This window comes from Convolutriloba macropyga, chromosome 2 (assembly GCF_964194025.1).
Source record: "Convolutriloba macropyga chromosome 2, txConMacr16.3, whole genome shotgun sequence".
NCBI lineage: Eukaryota > Metazoa > Xenacoelomorpha > Acoela > Convolutidae > Convolutriloba > Convolutriloba macropyga.
The window spans coordinates 17,685,027-17,709,868 of NC_134469.1; the positions used below are offsets into that span (position 1 = coordinate 17,685,027).

A 24,842-nucleotide genomic window follows, 5' to 3' on the forward strand; every position below is an offset into this window, starting at 1 on the left:
TTCGTGCTGACTGTTACATTGTTCAAACTGTTGTTCAATAACAGCTTTCATTTATTAACCTGAGGTGGAACAAATTGAAAGTCATCTGCCGGCAATTGTTCCTGTCTGAGAACCAGTCAAGTGACTACAACTCTAATGACAAAAAGTAGAGTTATAGAATCAAAATAATAAAACAGCGTCGTTTTGGGAATTAGAAATTTTGTTTAAAAATTAACCAATAGTTTTTAAAAATTTAACAGGTTTGAGTTAACAGTTTTATGCTAAAAACACCCAATTTTTAGCGAGTAGTCTAAAATTGTATGCTCCAGCATTCTATTATCTTTAAAAGAAATATTTACTTATTTGTAGTACTTACAGTTATTCTAAAAGAAAACAAGACTACAAGGCACAGTAACTGTTCCGACGTAGCCATTTTCTATACAAAAAGTTATTCCCCCGACCCAAAAAAAGGGGCCTGTCCCTCTCGAACACACATTTGCACGAAGCAAGCACTGAGATGCTTACACATGTATTCTCAACACATACACACGCATACAAACACACCCACGTTAACACGCCCAGCCACTCAAACACATCCACACGTTTCTCCACAAGCGCATCAGAGAACACACGCGAAGAGTACGTCACAAATATAAATTAATATTTATATCAAGTTTAATCTGTTAAACATTCAAAATCCAAATCAATTCAGCCCTCTCCTGCTTCCAAATCGAGCAAATAATATAAAATTTGATTGCATAGATAAATTCAGTGTCGAAACCTTTGCAAGTTTTTTTATTTGATTTCTCTACACAAAACATCGATTGACCACTCAAGTCTTAACAAACAAATTCCCCACAAAAAGCTCCATCCCTAAAATTGAGGTTGGAACAATAAAAAAATATGTGACACACGCTTGCAGAGGTAATTGATATTTTATTAAGAGCACGGTACAAGCACAACGTACACTATCCTACAATCCTGCATGTCTCCCTTCGAAACAAAAGTTCTCAAAACATTCTACACAATTTTGGACTTTTTGAAGGTCAATTAAGCACATACTTGACTAGACAAAGTTCTGACTTCAATCTTATTAGTAATTACGCTTTGTAGCATTAAACTCTAGGTTTTAGCTCACAAAAGAATTTGCGCCATTTTGTCACTCACATTGAACATCTTTGAAAGTATTTCATCTCCAATATTGGATCATAGGAAATTTCTATATAATTCTATTGTCAAAAAATCTTGACACAAAAAGACGAGAAGCAACAAATCAATTCTACAAACAAAATCTTTTCACACTGGATCAATGCATAAATAACCATTTTCAAATTGCAAGTAAAATTCACAATAAATAATTTATATGAACAAACAACGATTATGATTCGTTATTAACTAAATGCCGACAATACTGAATACAACAAAAACAATACAAGATTTATCAGTTTTACGAGTTTCAGCAAGATTTTCCACCCTCTCTAGAAAGTTTTCCATTGGAATTTTTATTTAAAGTTAATATTCTTGCTTCATGACAATTCAATTCGCGCAATAAATAATGTGTATAAGGTGGTAGTAACATCCGTTCAATATAGGCCATTTCAAGCCCATTAGATGCGTGGAGGATAAAAATTACCCAATCGGTTCTGTCAAAGTAACGCAACAATCGAAAAGGGCTAAAAGTTTTTCCTTAAGAATCAATTTAAGCAATCGGACTTCTCTGCGAGTTTCGTGAACTGTAGCAGTGTTGATATTCGCTCACCCAATTTTCTTCGTCATTGTGTCTCGAAAACTGTGCCAAATTCAACTGACGCGGCGACATTTTCTCCGTTCTTGATGGGGAGGTTTTTGGTCTGACTTTGGCAGCTTCGCGACTGAGTTTTGCTCTGCGTGCCGAGTCGTACACCTGAAAATCTTAAAAGATTCAAAAACTGAAAAAATACATCCCTTTCTTTTAAGGGTCAATATTTTAAGGGATCTTACTTTACGTAGAGATGTAGAGATGTACAATCTCAAATTTACGTTCGTATCAAATTACAAGGAAATTTGAAAAATATAAGCGAGGATAAAGCATTGATGATTCCAATTCGAATCAAGCCTTAATCAAGAATATCTCATAATCCTAAACTGTAGACAAACAAATTCAACCATAAAACCAGGCTAATGAATTTAATAGTTAGAGAATTAAAAACGGAAGAGGTTAACTTGTTCCGGTTGCGCATTGAAAAAGAAATATCCCCTCTATCTCATTTACAATCGTGCAAAACTACCGATCAGTATGATGTCCTCCAAAAGCCGGAAGAAATGTCTAATTTCGTTCTCATTTTAATTTCCCGGCACAAATTGTAATCTTCAAAATTTTTCAGAGGCAGTCCAAAAACTTAACTTACCTCATTCAAAAATAACAATTTGCAAACCTCGCACGTTTTCAAATAGAGACGTCACTGGAGTTCAGGTAAATTTTTTAAATAGCAGCGAAAAAATATGAGCTTCAATAAAAAAAACGCGTACCTTCAAAATTCAGGGGAAAACAGTTATTTAGCAACTGAAAAGACAATGAACAAAGTGCAGGAAGCTAGACGCCATTGTCCGCTTGTCAAAACAACTTCACAGTCTTTTCTTCTTAGCGTCAAAAAGGCCATTGAGCTCAATACCAATAATGAGCATTGGTATTGAGTTCGCTCTAACGAACGTTGATAAACTAATGCACTATGACGTAATGACTGCGCTATCTGTAGTAGTCCTTAATTTTTGTAAAACGACATGGGAGAGGGAGAGTAAGATATATAATTTAGGTCAAATTAGACAAGTTAATTGGGTGTCTGAAGTAAGCGTTCTTTCATAAAGGGTTATTGTTTTGAAGGCGCCAGAGAGGTGATTTGAGTGATATATCTTAAACAAACAAATTAATGAACAAAAGCATATTGAGCTGTCGAAATAATTTGATTAATTAGCAAAGTTGTATTTGTGCATCAGGCTAAAGTCGAAGTGAGTGATTTAAGTCAACTAGAGAGCGAAGATTTGAAGTGAACTAGATTCTTTGAACAGAATTGGAAACTCAATTTGAAGTAACCAAATGTGCTATTTTGAAGTGACAAAGATAAGGGGGTAGCAGAACTTGGTGCCCTGCAAATGTGGGAGTTATATTAAGCGGACGCTTATGAAATTTTAATGTCAGGTACACCCAATGATCCTCTCAAGCTGATACACCTTGTGGCCAACCCGACTTCCCAAACCCGAGTTATTAGCACCGGAAGTGGCGTGATTTGAAGGTTTTCGATATTTTGAATGAAAAAATGACTGTTTGAGTATGATATAAAGCTAGTTAAGGGTTGCAACGGGTATCAAGTCCAGAGTACTGTACGAGATGATCATGGAAAAGGAGTAAGGATCACTTTTGGGTATTCTGCGGTGAATAAGCAGTTTTAGCGGAAAAATAATTAACATTTAAATTGAAATAGCAATTTCTCTAAAAGTTGAAGTCAGATTGACCTGAAAATTGGGGGATAGACTAATTTGGGTACGAGGAATCCGATTTTGAACTCGGATTTGACCCCAGACCAACCCGCACGGAACTACCGCATGCAGGTGCTGCGGGACGTAAAATTTGAATTGCTCGTGGAGTACTGGTAGTAGCATTATGATTTTTGGAGGGTTAGTGTAACTTTTCAAGGGCTGTCTAATGGTGCTATTTTTAACTTCCGGGTGCGACCGGAAGTCCGTCACTCGGGTTGACCCGAGTGCCAAAAACCGGAAATTGGCATTTTTGACTGGCCGAATCATTTTGAAATGGTAATAAAATGATAACCTGAGACAATTAGTGACAAAAATACCCACCCCAGTCAATTTTGACGAACTCGGATTTTTCGGGTTTCGGCACCCACGACTCGTTAAAAAATTTCAAATTGCAAACGACTCGCAACGGCTAATCGGTAGGTCACGAAACTTGGCAGGCATGTTAGTGGCACCCTATATTTACTAGAAAATTTTACCCGAAGACGTTTTGACCACCACTTCCCGAGATATTGAGTTCTGAAATTTTGGGGTGATCAGTGAGGTTGATGAAAAGTGTGCGCGGTCATTGCTCGTGTTCTATTAAGATTTAGGTCATAAAAATTGGTGGGTATTTGTAACTATGGTAGGACTTTCCGCGCCAATAATTATTTTTACCAAATTGACCCTTCATCTTTCGCTCTTGACCCCTAAGTGACCTCTAGAGGTCACACTTTTGGGCTTTTAGGAATATTAGACTTTTCGGCGTTTTTTTAACCGGGGAATTGCATGAAATAGTTTTAAAATTGGAAAATACAATTGGTCTTTGGTTTAGGGTTGAGTTTAGTTATTTATTCAACGCATGATTTTTGACAGGGACTGATTGCAGCTAGTTAATTTGATAGCGGAAATAAAGGAACAAGAACTTTTCAGAGCAACGTCCGATGTTTACTATACAAACACTGATTGACATGTGAAGTGCAAACATGAGATAAAGTGTAGTGGATTTGTTTACATAAGAGTCCAAAGGTCGTTTGTTTAAGATAAGGAGAAAGTTGAACAATGGTTGGTAGCAGTTGGATGACAGACCATAATTCGATATTGTTTGTTTGCGTAGCAAACAAAGCCCTCCTACAGAATGTGAGAGATTTCAAGTGTAAGTTACAATGTTTACTTAAGAGATTAAGGTTTGTTTGCTTAAGATAAGAGCGTATTCGTTGAGTATAAATTGAAGTGACACAGAAGTTTTAGAGAGAGAGAGAAAGAGAGAGATAGAGAGAGAGAGAGAAAGAGAGAGAGAGAGAGAGATAGAGAGAGAGAGAGAAAGAGAGAGAGAGAGAAAGAGAGAGAGAGAGATAGGGAGAGAGGCAGAAGCAGACTTTGGAGATTTTGGGAGAACTTCAGAAGTTTGATTTCGAACAAGCGAGAGAAAGTAGTTGGTTTAGTGGGACTAAACTTTAAAAGAATTGTAATTGCAAGACCAGTTGGGATACTGAGAGCGTTTTTGGGTTATTCATTTTGGGAAAGTGAACCACGGTTGTTGGTAATATTATTTTAATTGCTATTATAAATTGTCTTGAATTTGTCTTTTCCATTGATGTGCAAGTAATTTTCTTATGTGAATTAGTTATGTGAATTAACTTATTTCAAGGCAATCTAACTTACAACAGCATACAAGAGTGGAAGAGGGGAATTAGCAGAGTAACGAAGTAACGCTTGCTTCACCAATTCAAAACCTTTGGTTCATATTATTTGATCGATCCTCTGGGCGACAGATTCCCCTCACTGTTGGCCTAGTCAGAAATTCAGAAGACGACATTGGCGCTCCTGGGTGGGCTTCATTTCTTTGTTACTTTTTGCTATAGATTATTTTCTGATAATTTGGAGAGCGTGCGATATTTTCCGTCGGCGAAACTGCTGAGAGCACACCGAAAATTGATTTACATTTGCGGTTTGGGTTACCAATAGTTTGATTATGTTTGATTATCAATTGGTGAAGCGTTTTCCTTCACCAGGCTACGATGTTTGGGAAGTTTGGCGTGAACATTATTTGAGCACTGGCATGAAGCTGGGATGGACGGATGAAGAGTTGATGAAGTGGTTGACTACAAAATTGTGTGGGTGGGCTTTGAATGCAGTAAGTGATTTACCAAGAGGTTATTGGCGGTCGACTCCAGAGAAGCAAGCATGGACACTGACCGAGACGCTGTATCAGTTTGACATACGATTGTCTGACAATCCACTTTCTTATGAGCGAAGCTACAATTTGTTTATTAGAGGGAAAGCGGGAAATAGGACGGAATTCGGTGAAACCAGTGATACTGCAGATCAGAGAACACGACAGCAGTGTTCTCAAAGGCAGGTGATTGATACAAAAAAGTAGCGCTGGCGTTTCTTGAATTGATTAATTTCGGCAACCTGGCAAAGTTCTGAAGGGTTTGGTATTGGGTCCAGCTGTGGTTTGTCAAGAAAAGGAGCTTTCGGTAAGGATCTCTTTGGAGAAGTGGAAGATACGAGAGTTGCTGGGAGTTGTAGTAGAAGAAGAATTCCAGGTTACGGCGAAGCAGTGGAAACTGGAACTGAGGTAGAGTTTATGGAAGAAGTTTGTAGTCAAATGAATCAGGAAATTTATAGAGTAGCACTAAGCGAACATAAAAACAGTGGCTTGAAGGAAATTCTGAAATATGCTGTGGAAAAGGATTATGTACAGTCGCCAGAGTCTGATGAGATAAGCGATGAACAGTCGGAGGATGACAATTTGTTTGAAGATATTTCGGATACAGATTTTTTGGATGTAGAGGAATTTGATGTCAACGATGCGAGAAGCGGGACAAATTTTGCCGCGAGTTTGAACTCAGTAGCATGCGACAACGTAACTGCAATAGCGAGCGATTTTGGTGGTGGTGTCAAAGCTAGCAGAGACGATATGTTGGGAGCCTGGGCCTTGATGGAGTTAAAGACAGGTGTGGTCCAGAATTTCTGCAATGCAACACACGTGGCTGATGAGACACAAATAAGTACAACTGAGTGCACTGTGGACACTTTGGAGAATTGGACAAGTTCAGGAGGAGTTGATCGGCAGTTTGTATCTGAAACACAGAACGGCCAAAACGATAAGGCAGTAGTTGACCGGAGTAATTTTGCACAGTTGGGAAAGGAGTTGGAGAAATGGGTGCAATCGCAATTGAGTGCAAGTCAGCTATGTGATAGTGTTTTGGTCGAACCAACGGATGAGCATCAAGTGAAAAGTGCTGGAGTTGACAGAACAGGGAAATCTGATCACAATTCAATGACTACAGTGTTGCACAGTTGGGTTCATGATAATCAACAGCCTAGGAGGGAGGACTCCAGCGGGTTTTTGGTGGAAGTTGAGCAGAATGTGGAGAGAAGGATTGCATCACGATTTCCAGAGATTGCAAAGCTGTTGCTGAAGAACCGATCGTTGAGCCAGAAGGAGAGGTGGAGCCGTTTGGAAGCATCAAGACAGCAGTCATGGCAGGATTACACGAGAAATGGTAGCTACAGTGGAAGAAGAGGTGGACATCCATTCAAACATCTAAGGAAGAAGGTTTTCATGTACAGGTGAAAGAGTGTATGATGAGAGGGACGTTGACAGCTAAGTTATCCAAGCCTTTTTACCCAATTTTTGTCTACATTGTATTAATCTATTTTAACAAGACAAGTTGATCAAGCACTATAGCCGTAGAAAAAATTTTTCAAAAAATAAGATGATTTGGGGAAATGTGTAGTTCTGGTAGATCTATATATAGATTTTTTTACTTTAGTGATTTTAGCGTTCCCTGGGGAGGATGTATGTCAGAGGCAATAGAATTTGGTCAAAAATCAATGTTGATGAATTAGGTAGAATATGTTAAAATGTGGAAATGCCAAAATGTTTTCAAATCTGATTTAATCAACCGCTATTGATATTTTTATTGCAGTTAGTTTATTTTAAAGCGGAGCTAAAGCTAAGTGATTCACTTCAATAGGTCGACTATTATTAAAGTAGGTAGGAGTAAGTTAATCGGGTCGCAGCATAAAGCCTTGCAATTATTCGGGAGAATAATAATCTAGGTGGGAGGAGTGTGGTAGTCCTTTATTTTTGTAAAACGACATGGGAGAGGGAGAGTAAGATATATAATTTAGGTCAAATTAGACAAGTTAATTGGGTGTCTGATGTAAGCGTTCTTTCGTAAAGGGTTATTGTTTTGAAGGCGCCAGAGTGGTGATTTGAGTGATATATCTTAAACAAACAAATTAACTAAAAAAAGCATATTGAGCTGTCGAAATAACTTGATTAATTAGCAAAGTTGTATTTGTGCATCAGGCCAAAGTCGAAGTGAGTGATTTAAGTCAACTAGAGAGCGAAGATTTGAAGTGAACTAGATTCTTTGAACAGAATTGGAAACTCAATTTGAAGTAACCAAATGTGCTATTTTGAAGTGACAAAGATAAGGGGGTAGCAGAACTTGGTGCCCTGCAAATGTGGGAGTTATATTAAGCGGACGCTTATGAAATTTTAATGTCAGGTACACCCAATGATCCTCTCAAGCTGATATACCTTGTGGCCAATCCGACTTCCCAAACCCGAGTTATTAGCACCGGAAGTGGCGTGATTTGAAGGTTTTCGATATTTTGAATGAAAAAATGACTGTTTGAGTACGATATAAAGCTAGTTAAGGGTTGCAACGGGTATCAAGTCCAGAGTACTGTACGAGATGATCATGGAAAAGGAGTAAGGATCACTTTTGGGTATTCTGCGGTGAATATGCAGTTTTAGCGGAAAAGTAATTAACGTTTAAATTGAAATAGCAATTTCTCTAAAAGTTGAAGTCAGATTGACCTGAAAATTGGGGGATAGACTAATTTGGGTACGAGGAATCCGATTTTGAAGTCGGATTTGACCCCAGACCAACCCGCACGGAACTAGCGCATGCAGGTGCTGCGGGACGTAAAATTTGAATTGCTCGTGGAGTACTGGTAGTAGCCTTATGATTTTTGGAGGGTTAGAGTAACTTTTCAAGGGCTGTCTAATGGTGCTATTTTTAACTTCCGGGTGCGACCGGAAGTCGGTCACTCGGGTTGACCCGAGTGCCGAAAACCGGAAATTGGCATTTTTGACTGGCCGAATCATTTTGAAATGGTAATAATATGATAACCTGAGACAATTAGTGACAAAAATACCCACCCCAGTCAATTTTGACGAATTCGCGATTTTTCGGGTTTCGGCACCCACGACTCGTTAAAAAATTTCAAATTGCAAACGACTCGCAACGGCTAATCGGTAGGTCACGAAACTTGGCAGGCATGTTAGTGGCACCCTATATTTACTAGAAAATTTTACCCGAAGACGTTTTGACCACCACTTCCCGAGATATTGAGTTCTGAAATTTTGGGGTGATCGGTGAGGTTGATGAAAAGTGTGCGCGGTCATTGCTCGTGTTCTATTAAGATTTAGGTCATAAAAATTGGTGGGTATTTGTAACTATGGTAGGACTTTCCGCGCCAATAATTATTTTTACCAAATTGACCCTTCATCTTTCGCTCTTGACCCCTAAGTGACCTCTAGAGGTCGCACTTTTGGGCTTTTAGGAATATTAGACTTTTCGGCGTTTTTTTAACCGGGGAATTGCATGAAATAGTTTTAAAATTGGAAAATACAATTGGTCTTTGGTTTAGGGTTGAGTTTAGTTATTTATTCAACGCATGATTTTTGACAGGGACTGATTGCAGCTAGTTAATTTGATAGCGGAAATAAAGGAATAAGAACTTTTCAGAGCAACGTTCGATGTTTACTATGCAAACACTGATTGACATGTCAAGTGCAAATATGAGATAAAGTGGAGTGGATTTGTTTACATAAGAGTCCAAAGGTCGTTTACTTAAGATAAGGAGAAAGCTGAATAATGGTTGGTAGCAGTTGAATGACAGACCATAATTCGATATTGGTTGTTTGCATAGCAAACAAAGCCCTCCTACAGAATGTGAGAGATTTCAAGTGTAAGTTGCAATGTTTACTTAAGAGATTAAGGTTTGTTTGCTTAAGATAAGAGCGTATTCGTTGAGTATAAATTGAAGTGACACAGAAGTTTCAGAGAGAGAGAGAGAGAGAGAGAGAGAGAGAAAGATATATATATATATATATATATATATATATATAGAGAGAGAGAGAGAGAGATAAAGAGAGAGAGAGAGAGAGAGAGAAAGAGAGAGAGAGATAGAGAGAGAGAAAGAGAGAGAGAGAGAGAAAGAGGCAGAAGCAGACTTTGGAGATTTTGGGAGAAGTTCAGAAGTTTGGTTTCGAACAAGCGAGAGAGGGTAGTTGATTTAGTGGGACTAAACTTTAAAAGAATTGTAATTGCAAGACCAGTTGGGATACTGTAAGGGTTTTTGGGTTAGTTCATTTTGGGAAAGTGAACCACGGATGTTGGTAATATTATTTTATTTACTATTATAAATTGTCTTGAATTTTTCTTCTCCATTGATGTGCAAGTAATTTTCTGACATTTGTTATCCATACAACTAGAATTGATATTACGAGCTCAATTGTGAATTAACTTATTTCAAGGCAATCTAACTTAAAACAGCATACAAGAGTGGAAGTGGGGAATTAGCAGAGTAACGAAGTAACGCTTGCTTCACCAATTCAAAAACTTTGGTTCATATTATTTGATCGATCTTCTGGGCGACAGATTCTCCTCACTGTTGGCCTAGTCAGAAATTCAGAAGAAGACACTATCGTTTAAACCCATTCTTTTCAGCCTACTCTTTTGACCCTGACCAAAATTTCGTCAATTTGCTGAACAAATTTAACTAAACCAATGGGTAAAGGAAAGTCGGAACAGAACAATGAGAAATGTGTAAAATGAGAACGTGAACAAAAAGTAATGCAAAATTTGAAAACAGCCAGCCAATTCAGAACCAACTTGACGCGACTTGTGCCCTATCAAGCTAACCACTGTAATCTATCATAGCTCGCAGTTTCAAAAAGATAATGAACAAACAAAGAACGGAAAAGGGACATTTCTTTTTTTTCTACTAATTGCTCACATAAACTCATTTGGCCTTACTTCCTTCAGTTAATGTAGCCAAATATCCTTTTGGGAAGCCATTGTTCTCGGAAGCCGTTGTTCCAGATAGAAATGAAAAGAATCATTTAAAATTTTGGTCCAAAAAATTTAACAGTTCAAAGCATATTATAGTTCAAAAAATGACAAGTAACCATCTCTGAAATCAAGAGACAGGTCACTGCTGCCCTGTGGTCTCACAAAAAGAACTTTTAGTTTGTACATTTTGAAACTATATTTTGTACATTTCCAAATCTTTTCATTCTGTTTCTTTAATTCTCGTTTAGCACTCAAAATAATCCAGGCGTTTTTCAGTTTGCGGTTGCATGAGAAAACATAGAACGAAGCACTTTTTTCAATGGTCCGTGGGAACGTACAACTTATAAACTATTTTCAAAACAAACACTCTGATTTATTATTACTAATTGTTCGCCTTTCTCTCTATCCATACATTCCCCTCATGCCCCTAAAAAGCGTTATTTTATAGCTTGGAACACTTCCTGTGCGAAGCAAAGTGGATGCCTGTCCCCTTAATACAGGTGAGAGAAACTTTGAAATAAAAACTACTTTGAGAAAAGCTTATGAACAAAACTCTCTGCTCGCTTGCAAGAAATGTGTCTACACCTACTTTTCTCGCCATCTGTCACAGATTAATACATGCACGAATACCACTATCTCTCATTTTTCTCAGCAGAACGACCTGAGCACTTGTTTTCAAGTGCGGTATTGACTTGTATTACAGTTTCCCTGACAAGAATTTAAAAACATAGCTGGCAGATTGCCAGAAAATAGCCGCAATAGATTCGTAGATCGGCCGTCTAAAAAAACAGTAAAAAAGACAGACCAAAAAAATTTGCCTTTTCATTGAAGGCTGATCTGTTATATTTTGATTAAAAATCTGTATAAGTTATTGTTGCCTCTATTAGCTGATCTCAAATAACCTTCATTTAGAGTGACACACACCCATTTGACCTTATCTCTTTCAATTAAAGTAAATAAAAGTCAATTTCAAAGTGAGGAAGTCATTTTTGAGAGTGAGGTAAGTCAAGTGTGACCAAAAATTTAATCACGCGCATGAACAAAAAAACTCGCTCCACTAAGAGCAAAAAATGACGTCACACATGCAATTCAGTTGAAATTGCATGAACGAATGAACAAAAAGTGGCTGTGACGTCATATGGTCGTAACATAGCCGGAAGAATTCCGTAAGCGACTCGAAACACCAAAACTTCACAAAAAGCTGAATCCATTACCTTTGTATCAAGACATTAACTCATTACCTCCCCGGGTCTGATCTAAAAATCGGTGAAATTTAAACCGCTGTCACCAAGAGAAAGAAAATGCAGCAAAATTTTATTATTGAAAACGTTTGGTAACGTTAAAAAAGTCTGAAATTTTTAGGATGGTCAAAAAACTGATAGCCTGACAAAGCTGACAGGGCCATCAATTGCCCTCAGATAATTAATGATTCTAGTCTCAAAAAGATCGCGAAAGCAAACGGCAGATAAAAACTTTTCAAAAAGACAGGAAAGTCAAAATTATTCAAAAAAGAGTGCTCAAACTTAAGTATCAGAGAACCACTACAATTATATTTCTAATCACGGCAATTAGGACAAAAATAATACATGATTCTTCCTTGTTGTATATATGCCAGACAACAAGATTTCGTACTAATTCAAAAATTAAAATAGTCATAGAAAAACAAAAGCAACAGTATAATATTCAAAGGCAAAAAATCGTCTAAAAACAATACCAAGCCCGGAAGAAAATTGCAATGAATAGTAATAAGTAGAAATGTTGGAAAAGACTTTCTAGCAAACTCCCAGTACTGCCTTATTTTGAATTAAATCAATTGCAAACCGAAGAAACCAAGATCTAAGAAAAAGCTGAATTCATTCAATTTTTTAACAACTGAAAAAATCAATATAACGAATATAAAAGTAGTTGCCAAGACAAAACTAGAATGATACAAACAAGAATGTGAAGAATATGGACACAATGTTAAGAAAACCGTAACAAAAAGACCAAATCTTCATTTTTGAAAGTTAAACATCAAAGTTAAAAAAATCAAGAAAAACGAGTACATTTCGTTGATCAGCATTCGAGACATAGAAAAGACAACGAGTCATTGGAGACAAAAATCCAACCTGCTGAACAGAATAAAACAAGAAAAACCAGAATTCAGAAATACGAAACAATGAAACATTTTGCAAAAAAGTGGTCAAAAAATATTTAAAACTGCATTTATGAAAAAAATTTATCTGTTTTTTTTTCAAAATCTTAACACCAAAAAATGATCGAATTTTTATTGAAACGAAATTAAGGTTCCTCATGTTCCCCAAAATACTATTTCTAGTAATTAAAAGCAAAATACAAACAAAAACTGAAAAAAATTGCCAAAAAACTACAAAAACCGGATTAGCAAATGTACAATTTTATGAAACAAAATTACATCGAGGTAGAAAGAGGCATTGAGTATATGAAATATCAAAGGGAAGTTGACATATTAACTGATTTTTGACAAAAAACAGCCAAAAGATTCAAAAATGAAGAAATCAGTAGAAAAAAAAGCAAAATTAACTAAAAAATCAAGAAATGTGCCAATTTCGCATTTGAAACGCAATTTCAGGCTATGCAAAATACTGTGCTATCAATTTCCGGGGTTTACATTTCAACATAGCATCGATTAAAAATTATTGCTACAAAAATCCAGTATACAAGCAAAAAAAACTAGGCCCCTTAGACGAAAAAACGGCTAAAAACGGTTATCTATATGTGCCATTCATTCAAAAACTACTTTTCAATGTCAAAAAGTCATTCACTAAACGCAGCGCATGATCAAAAAACTTCTCTCGCTCAGAAAAAATTAGTTCACACTGCAATTTTACTCGCTTTCGCTTTTAGGTCAAAACATCGTCTGAACGAATAGTACTTCTGGTAAAAAAAAAACATAACCGGAAGAATTCCGGAAGCGACTCGAAGCGTAAAAACTTGACAAAAATCCTAATTGCAGCTAAAACCATTACCTTTTTTAATAAACCATAAACTCATACTCATTACCCCACCATCCCCCCCCCCTGGTCTGATCTTAAAATTGGTGAAAACCTCTGTCACCAAGAGAAACAAAAAGCCGCAAAAATATTTATTATTGATAACGTTTGGTAAGGATAAGTGCAAAATAATTAGGATAGTCAAAACACTGATAGTCTCAGAAAGCTGACAGGGCTATCAACTGCCCTCGAATAATTCATGATTCTAATCTCAAAAAGATCGCTAAAGCAAACGGCAGATAATAATACCTTAGAAACTAAACTAAATTTTTCAAAAAATAATGCTCAAAGTTAAGAATCAGAAAACTACTTTAGTTAGATTTCTCATCACTGCAATTAAAGCAAAAACAACATATACTTTGTTCTTCTTGTATATATGCTAGACAACATGATTTCAAACTAATTCAACAATTAAAAATAATCATAGAAAAGCAACCGAGTATAATTTAAAGGCAAAAAAAGTTTAAGAACAATTCCAAGGTCGGAAAAAAATACCATAAAAAGTAATAAGTAGCAATTCTGGAAGAGGCTTTCTAGTACACTCTTAGTACTGCCTTATGTTGAACGAAATCAATTGCAAGCCAAAGACATGACGAAAATCTAAGAAAAAGCCGAAATCATTCAATTTGTTAATAACTGAAAAAATCAATAAAACCAGTATAAATGTAGGTGCCAGGACAGAGCTAGAATGATACAAGCTAGAATGTGAACAATATGGACACAATGTCAAGAACACCGTAACAAAGACTAATTCTTGATTATTGAAAGTTCAAATCAAGGTTTAAAAGTTTTGAAAGTTCAAAAATCTAATTTAAAAAAACAAGAAAAACTAACACCATTTCATTTTTCAGCATTCGAGACATAGGAAATACAACGATACATCCGACACAACAATCTATCCTCCTGAACAGATGAAAAAAAAGAAAAAGCAGAAATCAAACATACGAAACATTGAAACATTTTGCAAAAAAAGGTCAAAAAATTTTTAGGACTGCATTTATAAAAACAAATTAACTAATTTTCAAAAATTTAACGCTAAAAAATTATTGACGTTTTTATTGAAACGAAATTAAAGACCCTCATGTTGCACAAAAACAATATTTCTAGTAATTAAAACCAAAATACAGACAAAAAACTGAGAAAAATAGGAAAAAAACTACCAAAATCGGATTAGCATATGTACAATTTTATAAAACAAAATTACATCGAGGAAAAGGAGGCATCGAGTATATGAATTGTCAACGGGAAGTAGTCATATTGACTGATTTTGACAGATATTGACTGATATTGACAAAAAGACGGCTAAAATATCCAAAAAAGGCCAAAAATTAATTAAAAAATCAAGAAATTTATGCCAATTTTGAACTTGAAACGCGTTTTCAGGCTCTGCAAAACACTGTGCTATTAATTTCCAAGGTTAACATTTCAATATAGCATCGAATAAAAATCATTTCTACAAAAAACTAAATTACAAGCAAAAAAAATGGGCCACTTAGACGAAAAAACGGCTAAAAACGGTTATCTATAAGTTCCATTCAGTCAAAAACTACTTTTCAAAGTCAAAAAGTCATTCACTAAACGCAGCGCATGATCAAAAAAACTTCTCTCGCTCAGAAAAAATTAGTTCACACTTCAATTTTTCTCACTTTCTCTTTAGGTCAAAACAGCGTCTGAACGAATAGTACTTCCGGTAAAAAAAAACCTTAAGAAAACCAATACTCCTCTTCGAGTCGTAAAAAACCAAGAGAAGGCCAATAATAGCCCCAGCTATCGCTGTGCGGCTATTAAAATACGAAAACCACCATAACTCGTCTTCGAGTCGTAAACATACCCGGCAGATAGCCGGAAAATAGCCGCCGTTGATTCCAATAAGCATGATTGGGATTGAAATAACAGAAGATATTGAAAAAGAAAGATTTTTGTACAAAAACATTTTTTAAGTCCGATTTATTTTGAAGGCATTTCGTAGTTGAACATACTTTTGTTTCTTAGAGAGAGGCTACAGGGGCTCCTATCAATAACAATAAGCATTAGAGATGGTAAATACGACTTATAGGAACGACGTTCAAATAGCGGACATCTAAAATTGGGCTTTATGGGTTTATCCCGTTTCTACTTCTGACTTCAATTTTTTATACTGACTCTGTTCATTTTGAATTGCTTTGCTGCGCAACTGATGTTCAAAATCACTTTTAGCAGAATGAGAGAAGAGAGAAACTAGCCTAGAGAAGTCAAAAAGATTTCACGCAAAATGTTGAAAAGGCGGCAAAATGAGGTAAAGCGAAACATTTTTTTATTCGACGAAGTAAAAAAAAATAGGAGCGCTATAATAGCCGGCTGAATAGATGAGGGCGGCTATTAAAAATAACCACCTCAATAATAGCCGTTACTGAAACCATTCGGTTAGCTTACAAACTAGCAAATAAGTTTTTTCAAGTGAGATCTAGCATTAATTTTTATTTGGCACCTATAAAGTTTCCCTTTCCATCGAGACAAAATGTCTCGTAAACGCTATGAGGGCAGGCATGGACGCAGGCAGTGATATTCCTCTTATAAACATTAATTGGACAGTTCACAATTAAATTACCTGGTCTTGAGATAGTACATTATAGGTCATGTGATTGTTAGATGGCTCTCCACATCCGTAAAGCGAGAACGGTGGCTTCTGCTTTGGACTTGTCATCACATGAGGTTTAGAGTTGATGTTACTGGTACGTACACCTGGTTTCTAAAATTAAAACATCACGACACAATTTGCACAAAAATTTTGATAGTTTCAACTATTCATCTTTTGGCAGCGATATTGTCTACCACTATGTGATTAATGTTAGTTTGTAATACTGTAGCTGTACACTAGAATGCATTGCTAATATATAAGAGGCAGTATGTGACAACTCAAAATATTCATTATTTTAATTGACCTTTCGGGAAAGAAAACGAGGTCGTTGGAAAAAAATGGAGACCAAAAAACGCAATGCATAATTATTCTGAAATTAATCGTTAACTTTAAAATGGCACACACTTACGCTCTTCAACCTCATCTTCGATTCTGATGGTATTTTTGTTCCCTGGGTAGACCGATTTGATTGAACGTTGTCCACTTGACACGGCTTCAAAATTCGAGACCTCACATCAGCCCTGTCCCGCTCTGAAATCAATGATCAATGACAGCTTAAATCATTCGAAAACGCCCTCTTGAGATCAATGATTCATTACATCAGATGACGACTTGTTGGAAATTCAGACACAGCTAGCACTAAAAAAATACGGCGCTCAATTTATGTAACAAATAAAAACTGTCAAAAGAGGTAAAAAAGATGCCTCCATTCATCCTCCGTTACTCATTACGTACCGTTCTGACATAGAGTGGCAGTTACCATTATGGATCAATCATTATCAATGATAGTTACCAAAATGCAATCACAATTACCATATTCAATGTAGAAACTTTTACCCGAACACGGCAAGTAAGATACAAATATTTAAAATCAATCAAAACTTCTAGAAGACAAAAATTTAAGATTCTTTTCTAATTAAAAATTGAAAACTTACTTTTTCTGGAGAATTTATATTTTGCAGCGTCTCTTAAAACAAAACCGGCAAACTTTGGACTAATTGTTCTGAAGGGTGAGCGGGTTCAAATGCAGCTGGCCTCAATGGGAGGTCGCTCCAATTTAGTCTATTTAAACTAGGGAGCTATAATTCCACTAAGGATTCTAATTATGCTCTTAGATCTTATAAGCGACCACAGAATTTGAATCAGAAGTTTAATTGACAACAGCGCTAATTATGCGTATAAAAATTCCGCCATTTGTGTTCAGCAAAAGAAATTTTAATTCACATATGGATCAGTCACTTCTAGCAGAGAAATCACACAAATAGTTTTGAATTAAAGTTCTTCACTTAATGGGCTCAAAAGGTACCTTGAAGAACCGATGTCAATGGAACTAATTATGTTGATATTATGTAAGGTAGATATGATTTTCTCGTTGCAGTAGCCCTACGTTCAGCAAGTAAACTAAGCGAGATTTGTGTTGGACGTCGCGTAGTACAAGTCAATGTATAACTGAGTTAGAATCAAAGCTATTCTCAATTGCGAAACTTAGGTCGGATAGATGTCAAAATGAAAGAAAGTACCGAAATTACAATTTTCGCTCGGTTAAAGCTGATTTTTAAAAAAAATCGTTCCAATATTGCTCTGAAAATAATAAAATTAGAAGCGAGTCGTTGCTTGATGAGAACTAATGATTAAGATAAACTTATTAAATAGAGTGAACAAATTTACAAACTGTGTGATTTCAGATCATTTGAAGCTAGGAACTATATCAATAAGACCACCGGTAACAATTATTGGTTCCAACGGTTTATTTCTATCTTTCTTTCAAGCCCCGTCCGTTCCTAGCTTGGACGGGTGAAAAAAGAAGACTCAATGCGATTTCATATCTTTAAAAATTCCAAGACCAGAAACATAATTTTTGCCGATTCCCAGTTGAAACATCTCCGATTTCCGAATTTTAACATCCTATCACTTCCAGGAGCGCAAATTCGACATCTATCCATTCTTACCGGAAAAAGGGAATACGACAATATAGTTTTATTCATTGGTGGAAACGACATCTTCACCTGCTCAACACCATCGAAAAAAGAACCAGAAGAAACAGCAGAAGAACTTGCCCTACTAGCCGAAGAACTTGTGCCCCTTGCGACAGAGAAAGTATTTGTAATTGGCATCCCATCACGAGGAAGCGACAGCGCGAGTAAAAAGAAGGCCAAAGCAACAAACGAATTCATCAACAAATTAAAAAAAGAGTAAAAAGTGGGAATACATAGGCATCACTGAAGAAGTTTATTCCCCGGAACTACACCGGAGTAACGACGCCGTCCACCTCATCGGGAAGGCCCTTGGAGGAATCTGCTCCATATTAAAGAACAAAACCCTACGCACAAATTTAAGCGCAAACAGACAAAAAAGACCATCCAAAGGAATACCACTGTGCTAGGAACTGCGAGTGTGGTTCGTACAACTCCACGAATTACCAACGGTACCAGTAATTGGTTCCAAAGGTAAATAAGTTTTTCTTTCCCCAATTTATTAGTTCAACCCGTTTAAACTTCGAATTTTTCTGTAAAATCACACACAACGAAATGAGTTCCGAAACATCTGGTAAACAAATTCAATTAGAGGGTATGAGTATCCAATGTGAAACCTTTTCTCAGTCAATTGGTAAAAAAGAGGCAATCTTCCGTTGCGTATGCTGTGCCACAATCATGCACATGTCCCCAAGCTGCACAAAATTTAGCATCGAAATAATAAATGCAGTTCAACAGGTCAATCAAAACGTTCTGCTTCTATGCAACGCTTGCGTACAGCAGAACAAACGTGATCTGATTCTGGACATCATAAAAAGTCCACCACAAAAATCTAGAAATAAGAGACATTCAAACCACAATCTAAGAAACTATTAGAAGCAAAATAAATGAAATGGAGAATAAACTGCCAACAGCTAACAACAACATTGAAAAAACCCCACAGTAAAGTCTAGAAATGCAAATGACCTGGCAATTAGAATAAGAGGAATTGATGAAAGTAAGAAAGAAACCGCTCGTGAAAGAACTGAAGAAGATATACAAGAAATACAGTCAATCCTCAAATTCCTCAAGCTAGACTGCCAAATTACGGACTGCAGGCGCATGGCTGCTTTCAAAGATGGAAGGCATCGTACCATTCTTGCAACCATGCAATGCATGTATGACAAAACACTCTCACTACTCTCACTCTCAAGATTGAAACGATATAGCAAAACAGTGTACATTAGCAAAGACTACTCCCTGCAAGAAGAAGAGCAACTGAACAACTGTCTGAAGAGCAACTGAATCTGACATTATATGAAAAACAAGATGAAAATTTGGTCGAGTACTCAGACAATGCTCGGTATTCCTCCTGACTCGCAAAAAATACAGAAAAAAAGAGGTATCAATTCTAACGTTCAATCTACATAGTTTCATTGATCTACCACGAAGATTTGCATTTGCAAACGCTATTATCCCCTACAATCCAGACATTCTTTGCCTAACCGAAACATGGTTCACAGAAGAAGTTCCAAACGAAGCACTCTTTCTCAAAAATTATGTCATTCACAGAAATGACAGAACTTCAAAAGGCAGTGTCTCAAAACATGGAGGTGTTCTAGTGGCATCTGCATTTACAACCCACCTAAAGACAGCTCACACAGATGGTGCAAGCAGAAGTTGAAAGACCTCACACAAACGCTAAAGTTTTTAGAGAAGAAAACAAAGCCAAAATCAATCATCATTACAGGAGATCTCAACTTCCCAACCACTGACTGGAAACAAATGTCATCACCAGATGAACTTGACAACACGTGGCTCAACTATTTCATAGATGAAAATTTTGAACAAATGCTAAACTTCACTGACCTTTTGGGGTATAAAAAACAGCTAGATGTCTTCCTAACAAACGAACCACAATTTTGGGTCAATTCAAAAATCGAAATCAAAATTAGTAATAACTATGCCCTCAACAACAAAAAATGCTCAGACCATTACGCTTACATAACACGATACGAATGCAACTACGATCAAGCGACCGATCGCAGCAGACCAAAATACGCTTACAAAAGAATAGATTGGATTAATTTCAATTGCAACATCTCAAAAAACCCATTTAAACCCTATTGTTACAGTAACGTTGACGAACTTCTTAAACAGTGGTATGAATGGTTCAATCGCCTTTTCGATCAAAATGTCCCAAGGGTAACTCAGCACAGATCACAGCTCCCCCCGTGGGTGTCAAAAAGCACATCCCATGAAATGAAAAAACTATCAACTTTGAAACGAAAAGCAATTGCCCATCCAAGTCCTGCTCCAAGCACACTAAACAAAATAGATTGTCTCGCAAAAAAAGTCAACACACTTTGTGAAAACGATCAAGTCATCTATGAAATCGAGATAATCGCAACACGTCAATTCAATGTTTTTCAAAAATATTTACGATCAATTAAAAAAGTCTCACCATTCCCAAGCGAGATGCACCTAAATGAACAAACTGCTAACACTAATGAAGAGAAAGCAGAGTTGTTCAGTTTATTTTTCCAGAGTGTTTTCAATTCAAAAACATCAAAAGTTGAGAACCAGTTCAATTTTGAAGAAAAAGATCTTAATCGCTTTGATATTTCAGAAAAAGAAATTGAAAGTATTCTAAATAAATTTGATACTAGTAAAGCCAACCGCCCTGATGATATAAGTAACCTGTTTCGGAAAAATCTATCAAAAACAATAAGCAGATCCTTACTTCTACTTTTTCAAACATTCATTAACAAAGGTAAATTTCCAGCATATTGGAAACAAAGTGACAAAACACCAATAAACAAAGAGGGCGATAAAGCCGCAATCAATATGTATAGACCAATTAATTGCTCATGTTGCCTCTCAAAAGTTTTCGAGAAACTTATGTTCAACAAACTCTATGAGCACGTTAAAGGAACACTTACGATTCTCAGTTTGGTTTTCGGCCTCAACGTTCACCAATTATTCAAATGTTATGCTTTCTAGACCAACTGTACAAAGAAGTCGACTCAATTGCACATGATGAACTTTTCGTTTTCTACCTGGATTTCCAGAAAGCGTTTGATACAGTACCCCACCACAGCGTTGTCGCAAAACTGTCGGAATCAGGGATCGGGGGAAAAGCGCTCAGATTAATAGCCAACCACTGCGACGACAGAAAACAACGTGTTCGCATTGGAACGGCAAAGTCGAGCCTTTGTAACGTCACTAGCGGCGTACCGCAAGGTTCAATCTGGGGCCACTACTTTTTCTCGTCTAGCTAAATGATTTACCACAAAAAATCGAATACAGTCAAACCTACGGTTATGCTGATGATTACAAATTGCTCTCTAATAACAAATATGAACTTCAAATTGATCTCCAGAAATTAAATGAATGGTGCAACAACAACGAAATGCGCCTCCATGAAAACAAATGCAAGATCCTTTGTTTCAAGAAAAAGTCGCTCTTTACAAAAAAAAATGAAACTGTCAACATCTCGTCTCATCAAAAAGATCTCGGAATACAAGTTTGTGATAACCTCACTTGGCATCAAAACGCAAGCACACGAGCCTCCAAAACTCTTAAAGAACTTTGGTACCTCAGAAGAAATCTTCACCAAATGCATACAAGGGTTACATTGTACCAATTATATCCTACGCCTGTCAAGTGTGGTATTCGTCTAAATGCGATCTAGTACTCATCGAAAGAATCCAAAAAAGTGCAACAAAATGGATAATAGGTTCTTCTCTCACATATAAGGAACGTTTAATCAAACTGAAAATTCGACCTCTATCTCTTTACTTCGAACTTCACAGCTTACTACTGCTATGTGATCTCATAAACAATAAATACAACATTGTCATAGAAAAGTCTATAGATTTCAACAACAATAAACGGACAAGACAAGGCGCAAAATGTGAAATCAAACTTACGAAAAAACTATTATTCAAAAGCGACGAAAATTTCTGGTCGAGAACAGCCTATCTCTATAATATTGTCAACAAACACACAGACCTTACAGACAACAAAAATATAAAATATCGGATCAGCGACATTTATTGGAAATTCTTTTTTCGAAGTTTTAACGAAATTGACATGTGCACTTGGAGAATTTGCTGCCTGTGCAAAAACTGTAACCCTATTTCAAAACTATCTCATTTATAACGATCAATAAGGGTGCTTCAACCCGTGCATTGCAGAAGCCTGAACTACTACTACTACCACTAACGAAACTCGACTAACTATGCGTGCTGGGTGAGCAGGTTGCAAGATAACATGGGGAAAGAAAAATATGAGTGGGGTGGGGTGGGTTGGGGCATTCGAGACTTAGAACAATTCGCTTTTAAATTTCTCTCTTCCACGCACATTCTAATCTGTGCATCGTCAAGACCAGTATAGCCCAAAACAGCCCAGACAAAAAAACGGTTGTATGTTAAAACGGAGCACGTATTCGTTTGGTTCGTCCTTCAAGTGGTACCCAATTACGCAAAATTATGAAAATGAACGAAGACAACTATTACTAGTTCAAGGTCATTTCAAGCTATTCGTAGCCGTAATAGTTTGTTTCAGAAATGGAAAATATTTTTTTAAATAATTGTCATAATGATTTTGATTATGTGGCTTAAATTATCAGCGGCACAAAATTGTCTCTCAATGTTTATCAAGTTTTTCTTGCAAAAACCCTAAACTGTGTTATGGTAAAACGAAGGAACAAATAGCATGTAGAAGTCAAAATGAATTAAGGCAGTTGTATAAAAAGCTGCAAAAACGGGTGAAACGGATCGATCTGTTTGAAAACTTAGCAGGGCAAGGTGTAACAAAAGTCAAGCAATAAAAAACGTCACAGAAAATTTAAATTTAACAAGCTGATTGATTTCATATCTACTGACGTGTTCTGTTATCGATAAAGCAAATGTGGTTACACAATTGAGAAAGAAAGGTTAAATATACAATTTGAAATCTAAGGTTTCAAAGTAATCAAAAATCATTTGGTGCGGCTTTTCAAAACAGGTGGCGTATCATCTATACCAAAACCTGCCAATTTTGATAGCTTAAAAAAAGAAATTAATAACAAAGCATTAAAATAAATGTGAGATTAATTTTTGACAAAATAGCAGTGAAAATATGCGATTAGTACAACAGTTTTGGTTGCTTTCATACCTGTGGAGTTAAATAAAAAATGTAGCGTTTTACGTGTAGCGGCTCCCAACAACTCAAAATCGTTTTTCAACAGCAGAATTATGAGGAAAAAATCATTAGTGGCATAAAAGGTAATCAAAAATAAAAAAGGATCAAAGAGTGATTTCTTTTTAAAATCCCAGTAAGTACGCAAAAAAAGTACAAAATGCAGAATGAGTGCTTGTTGACTGGTGTACAGTCAATTACACATGCGGCAAAAGTGCATGCTATCAGTAGAACTGAAAACTTCTCTTAGTTTTTCAGGTTCGATATCAAGTATCTTTATAATTTGATTTTTCAAAATTTTTTAAAATAATTAACCACTAATAGACAGATCTCAAATGGACAGATCTCTCTGTTTTTCAAGACTTAAAAGTTAGGTTAACAGGTGGGGGACCGGTTGAAAATTGTAGTGAAATTCTAGACGCAGAGAGCTTCAAATTGATACATATGCTAGCCTGGGATGCCCTCAAAAAAGTCAACAATTTACTGACCAAAAAATGGGGCTAGCATAAAGTTCTCCCATTTATTTTTTTTTAAAAATGCGGGAAGAATTAATTGCTACAATTTTCATTTGTGAGCACCAATGACACATTAGAGCGTCTACAAAAATGGCGAATGGTCAAAGAGTTCTTGAGGAAATAGCCGGTGTGGCTCGGCTATCTTCCATTTCTGGTGGGAATAATTACTGCGCCACATATCTGAGACGTATTTGAAAAATTTAACCAGAGAAAACCAACTTTACCTGAAAAAATTTTCTGTGAGTGTAACTTTGACATATCTTTACGGGGTCGTTGATTGCCTTTGCTATCTAATTTACTTAAAACTCTATTTCCTGTGGCGTCATCATCAAGCGCCGGACTCCGGCGCTCCTGGATATTCTCAGTATCAGCATCTGAAGCTTCACGCGATTCATTGTCGCTTAGTTGCAACTTCGTCATTCTGGGTACTAATTGTTCATTTTGTTCTCGGTGTTGAGTTGATACGTTGCGCGTTTGAGGCACCATAGTAGTCGGATTGATATTAGTTCTGTCTGAATAATTATCAGTAACTTTTGAGCTTGGAGTCTGTACTCTGGTCTGATAATTCGGTTCTGCAGCTCTCTCTTGTGTTTGAGATGTCACATACGAGTTGTTTTCCCAGAATCTCGGCGAGTGAGCTAGCTCATGTAGTTTTCTCTGGTGACGGTAATTGAGTCGTTCAAGGTATCTCTCGTATTCCATATTCCAGTCGGGTGCGTTGTAATAAGCCTTGTAAAACGAAACTCTTCTTGAGTCGTCTTCTTTTGCATCAATATGATAGTCGCCCACAAAATTCAAAATCATCAGGCTCACTTATCATATCTGAAAAGATAACATTGAATGCAGCCAGCTATCACATTTTGATCTCGAAGCAACATTTAACATATTTATTACGTTTATTGCATTTCTAAGTTGACAGCGCAAATGGTTCTTGAACCTTCTATTTCGACGACACAATCTGATTGATAACATTAGCAATTACTTGAAAT

At 36.5% G+C, this 24,842-nt stretch overlaps 1 protein-coding gene across 1 annotated transcript; it reads right to left on the bottom strand.

Annotated features, from left to right (window-relative positions):
- Positions 1-1,237: 1,237 nt before the first annotated feature.
- Positions 1,238-24,696, bottom strand: LOC142357386 (uncharacterized). Its single transcript, XM_075409037.1, has 4 exons — positions 24,078-24,696; positions 16,612-16,733; positions 16,173-16,313; positions 1,238-1,882 (listed from the first exon to the last, which is right to left on the bottom strand). The coding sequence occupies exons 1-4, from the start codon at positions 24,655-24,657 to the stop codon at positions 1,679-1,681; spliced, it is 1,047 nt and encodes a 348-aa protein (XP_075265152.1). The 5' UTR covers positions 24,658-24,696; the 3' UTR covers positions 1,238-1,678.
- Between the last annotated feature and the right edge of the window lie 146 nt (positions 24,697-24,842).